Below are 6579 nucleotides of genomic sequence, written 5' to 3' on the forward strand. Positions count from 1 at the left end.
GATAGTGACGGTAGCTTTTATTACTATGTCCCCTCTAGCGAGGGTAGTAGAGATGACGTTATAGTAAACAGAGTGTGAATGAGGGTAATCGCTGTAAAGTCATCTTACCAACATTATAAGGTAAGGAGCGTTATTATACGCGTAAGACTTAGGCGAAGTATTTACCCGATATGTCTAGTCGACGACACTCGCTTGCTGCGGACAGCAGCAGCAACTGTTTACTCTCTTGGTTTTTATCTGCTCTTGTCACTGGCCTGCCCAGGGTTTCAATTTCGACTCCCACTTTACTTATCTGATTTGAACTATAAATCTAATGTCCGCTGTTCGGTTCGGGTGTGAGTCACCACGCCAGTACTCTATTAAGCCTCTGGATAAGAGGTGTGGGACGCTCTTCTACCGAGGAGGTCCTGAGTGTGGAACCTACTACCCAGTGAATAATATCATCATGTTCTTGGCACCTTGATATCACCGAAGCAATCTTCTCTTCTACTCGTAGAGTGTATACTTGTGTTAGCGATTTTATAATGTTATTGAACAATAAACAATCAGTCTGAAATCTTTGTACTCTAGTCGTGGGATTCTAGCTGGTTCATAATGGTGCTCCAGGCTACTATGTATCTTCTTTATCGTGCGATCATTCTAGTCTGGTCTATAGTGGTGGTCCGTGTAACAAGCGAGCAACCTTTTACATCTCACGGGGATACTTTAGCTGCTGAAATTCAGCGTCGCTCACCTTGTGTGTGGTGGACCGTCCGCCGTGAACGTGGATTTGCCTGTTCCTCTGCCAGTGTACATTCCCGTTCGGAATGAGAAACATTACTTCAGTCGTCAACGATGCAGTTTGCTTTTGTTGTGTTAGTGCGTTGTGAATCGACGATGGTTGTCCTGGGTTTGGAACATCTGCATGTGAGAGTTGTTCAGCAGTGGGATCTTGCCTATTCACGAGTCCTCGTACTCCGTAGGAATACAGTATACTAAAGTTTTGAGACGAACAAACGGAGCGGTCGAAGAACGGAGGAAATCGGATTCTTTATGAACTTGTGTTGACACTCTATGAGCAGCGCAAACTCAATCGGTTCCTCATGGAGTTGTTCTATCTGAACCGGTCACAGGTTGGATAGATTGGCATTGTTCATCTCATGTTAGTTCATAGAACAGCTGCGTCACACCGTGTACTCGAAGGATTGCTCGGTAGGCTAGTGCCACGTGACCAGTTTGCTCACCTGCTTAGCATAAAGTATGACCGAGAATGAGTTGCGGCGAACGCCGTCAATGCAGTGCGACTTGATAAACAAATGGAGGTGTTGAAGGAGAAACAACATCTCAATTTGAGATGTTGAGAAGTATGTTGTTCCACAACTATGTGAACATCTCAAACCAGATGTATGAGAAAGGCTCAAAGCCTTTCTCATATCGGCACTACGTTGTCTACGGCGGAAGGTTATTACTCCCGATGCTTTGTCGTCTGATATGCCTCGAAGGCAATAATCGGTTCAGGGCGACTCTAGTCCAGGCTGAGCTAGTCGGCTCCGGTACCATATCAATAACTGATTCCGCACATCTTATCTGAAATGCAGCGGAATCTGTCAAACGTTGCCCATTCTGCTGGAATGGTCTAGTTAGCGATTACGACTGCCTTACACGCAGTGGGTACCGAGTTCAATTCTCGTTTCCTGTACCATTTTAATTGCTGGTTGCAGTTCGCAGCCTGCAAACCCAACCTGAAAACTGACGGGATATTTGAAGTCTGTTTTGGGTTCAACCGTCAATGCGAGTCCAAATATCAGATCTGGGAGACTATCTAATAATCCTGATTAGAAAGCGAATAACCACTGATGCATATATCGCTGCACTCTCTACATCACCAGATGTTACATGACTTAACACAAGTCGATTCGCCTATCGAGCTAACTGTTTTGATTGACGAGAATCGTAACAACAAAATATTTGCTACAGGCATGGTTGCATCCTAGCATCGAAGCATTAGTATCGAGTGACTCACTCGGAGTGAGATAAACCAAAATACTCATACAAGACAATCAGAATCGACTGCGAGTCGGACGCTCGGAGTCAAACACGATCAGGAGCAGCAGCCTCCTTGAGATTGATTGTATCTCTGACTCTGCAACTCTGCAACATTCGTACTACTAGCAGGGAGACCGACCTTGATGCCATGCGACTAAAAAAGGGAGGCTTTTTCGCAGGATCTTAGACTACATCGCTCGGACGCAGAAATACTACAAGCGCGAGATTTAGACTGATCAACACATAACTCACAAGCTTGCATATGCAATGTTACCTCAAAGCACATTGCATAAGTCGACAGAGTTCAGTTGGCAGAGTTCAATGTTGAATATTCATTGCTCACCTCGTTAGATAAATCATAAACACCAGCGAGTATATTCTCGTAGATCTTCCTGGCAGTCTGGAGGAATGCCTCCTCCACATTCTGGGCTGTCTTCGCCGATGCTTCCAAGAATATCAGATTATTGTCTCTAGCGAATTTGGCACCCTAAAAGCACAGAAGATCCCACAAGGAGATTCGGTACGGAGATCTGCTCAGTGTGCGCATCTCTCCGTGTACACCTTGTCCCTTCACAACCGAATACTTCTCTAACGCACCTCATCGTAAGAGACTTCACGTCTCTCAAGATCGCACTTGTTACCGATGAGCATGATGACCATGTTGGGATTAGAGTTCTGCCTTGCCTCCTCTAACCAGCGAGTAAGATGATTGAAGGTGTCTCGTCTGAGTCAAACTTATAAGGAACCGGAATCGATCAGATGCTACCTTGAGATGTCATACACCAGGAGAGCTCCGGTGGCTCCACGATAATAGCTCCTCGTTATTGAGCGGAAACTCTCCTGTCCCGCTGTGTCCCAAATTTGGAGCTTGATCTGTTTGCCGTCAACATTGACCTGAAAAGCGATCGCAGTCGCGAGCGATTCTCTCTCAGTTTTCCCCTCCTACCAACCGAGCACCGAATTCAACTCCTATCGTCAAGTCGTGGTCTGGTCGGAAGCGCTTGTCGGTGAACTGTAGGAGCAGGCACGACTTACCAACACCTGCACAAGCGCTGCTGCCCAATGGACCACATGGCAACCGCCACTTCTACCTGTATCACCGATGATGATGTATTTGAAAAGATACGAATAAGACATGGAAAAGTATCCTTCAACGACAACAGTTTTATACATACGACCGGTTTAATAACTCAGTTCCTGCGTTACCATGCACTGCTCCCCCAAGCACAACAGCGACGCAATCCAAGGAGACATGTGCCATAACGGCTACGTTGGAGCGGTGACTCCACGCATGTTCGGTCCAAGAACATATAGCTTGGCAAACCCTCCGAGCTCCGATCTTGTCAAAGTATCCCTTGATATTTCCTGCAACCTTGGTCTCTCCATCGCTCATGTGATCTGGTTGATCCTCAAGCCGCTCCTATCCGACGGTTTGCATCCTTCCTGATCTCTTTGATAATCTCCGTATCGATGCCATGGCCATCCAACGAAAGGAATGACTCTGACGTCGGCCATGATGCTGCATCGGGTAGTTCCGAGTAAGAGTCGAAAACGCAAGGCTACAGTCGAGCTCATTGCTACGAATCAACTTAGAACATCACGTCACCACAGCGCCCCAAGCCACCGCCGTTTCGCACACAACATTACTGAAGTTTCACAGGCAAATAGTTTCTTATAGTTGCTACAAAAAGTTTTCGTTACATACTATGTGGTCCGAGAAACCTCAATGCCCCGGGTGAATCTGAGGACCTCCAGCGCCCCAAGGTGCCGATGGTTCAGGCGACTGAGCTTGGTACGAATAGGTAGCCTGATAGGGGCCCGCTGGATTGTGCTGAATGTACGGTGAGGAGGGCATCTGCTGAGAGACTATGACCAGCGATAGGACTAATGAGTATATCACCTGGCCAGGGGGAGAATTGAAGTTGCCTTGGAGATTTCGCAGCATGCCATTCTTCTCCTCCGTCCTTGCAAACACGTAATCCCCAATCTGCTGATCAACCTACCATAGGAACCTGGAAGTACTACCACGCTTGAGCAGTCGTACCTGTCCCAGATAGTCCAGTAACCGCGAGAAGAATGCAACTCCTTCCGCAGCCTCTCCAGATGCCGTTATCAACGCCGTTGCTGCTGAGTCCCATGCCTGATAGCGATGATAATTCTCCTTACCAACCCGTTGAGACTCACATGTAGTTTCCCTTGACGTGAATTCTTAGCTTGCCCTATCTTCGCCACAACAGCATCATTCCACTCGTTATACGAAGCTATCGTAGGCTCAAGGCAGCGGCTTTGCAGACTGTTTATGGTCTCCAACACTGCTGTGTTAGAATGGGCACATAGTAGCTCCTGAAGGTTCAGTCCGCAAACAAGCTAACACAAGAGCAGGCCTCCGCTCACCTGTACAGCTGCATCAAGATCACTTTGCCGCTGCAACAAAGTAGGAGTAGGATTTTCTTGGAGCGCATTCTGACGAAAGGACTCCACCTCTTCTTTAACAGTAGCCTGAGAGGAACACACTCATCACAGACCGAGCAAGTACGTGTCCAACCAGCTCGGCCTGCAAACGGTCCACGCAATCAGCGCAACGCATTCTAGCGGCCTCTATCTTAGGATCTGCCGTGAGGCGCGACTGACCAGGCATAGCAGAAGTACTGACAAGAATACAAATGGGTGCATATCAATGGAGCGAAGCATGAACACAAACCTGCGGAGATCAGCTTCCAACTCCTCCTTTGTTTTACTACTAACCGCACCGAACACAGCAGCATCGATCGAGTCCACCTGCACAACCACTACGACGGCGTTTCATAGTCCCGATCTGACCTTCCTCCGTAGCTTTGCATTAGTCTCGTTAGCCAGAGTGAGCTTCTCTCGATACTGTTGCAACTGTGTGTAGAAGCTATGTGGTACTTGATCGCTGGGTGTGCGATTCCACCGATCACCAAACCGATCATGGCATCTACCATCCATCATGACAACATACCATCCCTACTGCTGAAGCCTACCGAGAATCCTCCTGGGCCTCTTCCCGAAGCTGATCCTCGCACTTCACTATAGAATTCTCTGCTGCCTGTGACATCTGTTCGAGCCCGTCTATTTGAGCCTTCAGACCCAGCGGGCCAGCTCCAGAATTTGTCAGTCGAGCCTGTTATTATCAATGGTCGTTGCCGAGTCCATCCCTCAGGTAAATCTGCGGTACCTTTTCTATGTTTGACCAGACGCTCTCGGGGACTTTAACATCTTCCTCGTCACTTCCATCACACTCTTGTTTCTGGACTGAAATGAATCCGAATTCAACCCAGAAGAGCATCCCCAGCTGGAAGGCACAACACCTGCAGAGGGAAGGCCCCGCTCAGCTAGGGCATCGTTGACCAGCTCAGTCATGTGGGAGAAAGCGTCGTCAACTGGTCCTACAACTTGTGCCTCTAGTAGAGACCTAGTGGAAGAAAAATGCGATGAACGACCCGAACACAGAGTATGTTACTTATATTGCTGTACCTTCTCACGAACACTCGCTGGAGCTAGATTATCCAGTATCTGTAGCCATAACAGTGAGCAATTTCGTGGCGCGTGAAGCTATCACCTGGCCATATTCTTTCATTTCCGCAGCGTAAGGCTCAATAATGCTGTTCACAGTTATCGGTGTGGCCTTGACTAGACTGATCATCCCTAGGGGCGATAGAGTCGATTTGTCCGGTACCTGGGAAGATAATTTCAATGCTTATAAACCCAGCCGTCGTCACTCACAACCTCCAAGTACACAGTATTGTTGTCCTTCTCCAGCTCCGCCAGTTCCTTATCTATAACGCTCCGCAACGCCTACCGAGAGGAGTTCACGCGCCTAGCCAGTAGAGCGTGTCCCACATACATCAACGTCCCGTATCAGCTTGTATTCATCAGCCAATGCATCAGCTTGCCTACATAGACTTGCCGAATACCGGAGCCGGGCTATCAGTGGGCCGAACCCCTACACGCGAACGACATTCCTCATGGCGAGCGTTAGCCTTTCCTACCTCCAGATTTACCAACACACGTGGCTTCTCGTTAAGTGCGACCCTGAGGATCAATAGACACTGAGAGCAGAGCATAGGGATTACTGTAGGTTAGCAGCAGCGAGGAAGGCCAACTCTTGATAATGACAATGGCCCTTCCACGATCGATCCATTTCTGTGTCCAACTGTCCAGCGAAGGACGCTGCCGTGTGGTAATAGCTGCTAGTTTGGGAAGCTAAAAGAAGCGACGCAAAGTGCTGTGCACTGAATTGACAGCAGGTGAGTTGGAGACTGGCTCACCCAGTTTAGAAAGTAGCCCTCTATTAAGTTTGTCCTTCACAGCTTTCTCATACACGAGCGCTTGTGCTTGTGCGAGCATCAACGAGGCACACAACGAAAGGCCTTCATTCGAGAGATCCACCGAAGTCCGGCCCGATACCAGTTGTGCAAGCTGAGAACTCTCAAGCTCAAGACAAGCACGATAGGCTTACCACGTTATCCTTGATCATAGCAAACATCCCTGCTGACGCTTGAAACTCTGTGATGGCAGCCTTCTGACCCTCAG

At 48.3% G+C, this 6579-nt stretch overlaps 3 protein-coding genes across 3 annotated transcripts in view; 1 reads left to right on the forward strand and 2 right to left on the reverse strand.

Moving 5' to 3' along the window:
• Window positions 1–1805, forward strand: part of Pmar_PMAR003582 (hypothetical protein) — a gene marked incomplete at both ends in the record, with an annotated part of 3617 nt that extends 1812 nt beyond the window's left edge. Inside the window, 2 exons of the mRNA XM_002784277.1 lie at window positions 1147–1191; window positions 1701–1805. Coding sequence (XP_002784323.1) covers window positions 1147–1191; window positions 1701–1805 — 150 coding nt within the window. The remainder of the gene's footprint in view (window positions 1–1146; window positions 1192–1700) is intronic.
• Window positions 1806–2329: 524 nt separating this feature from the next.
• Window positions 2330–3162, reverse strand: Pmar_PMAR003583 (RAB-2,4,14, putative; the record flags this gene model as incomplete). The annotated part of the gene is made up of 5 exons (XM_002784278.1): window positions 2330–2512; window positions 2623–2749; window positions 2792–2919; window positions 2972–3066; window positions 3117–3162. The coding sequence occupies 5 exons, from the start codon at window positions 3160–3162 to the stop codon at window positions 2330–2332; spliced, it is 579 nt and encodes a 192-aa protein (XP_002784324.1).
• Window positions 3163–3748: 586 nt separating this feature from the next.
• Pmar_PMAR003584 (pH-response regulator protein palA/RIM20, putative) lies at window positions 3749–6393 on the reverse strand (the record flags this gene model as incomplete). The annotated part of the gene is made up of 18 exons (XM_002784279.1): window positions 3749–3880; window positions 3926–4024; window positions 4070–4165; window positions 4210–4368; window positions 4420–4524; window positions 4571–4673; window positions 4727–4803; window positions 4846–4981; window positions 5028–5167; window positions 5222–5298; window positions 5355–5458; window positions 5507–5559; window positions 5606–5722; window positions 5770–5841; window positions 5891–5989; window positions 6036–6078; window positions 6120–6249; window positions 6315–6393. The coding sequence occupies 18 exons, from the start codon at window positions 6391–6393 to the stop codon at window positions 3749–3751; spliced, it is 1821 nt and encodes a 606-aa protein (XP_002784325.1).
• Between the last annotated feature and the right edge of the window lie 186 nt (window positions 6394–6579).

This window comes from Perkinsus marinus (genome assembly GCF_000006405.1).
Source record: "Perkinsus marinus ATCC 50983 genomic scaffold scf_1104296935302, whole genome shotgun sequence".
Taxonomy (NCBI): Eukaryota; Perkinsozoa; order Perkinsida; family Perkinsidae; genus Perkinsus; species Perkinsus marinus.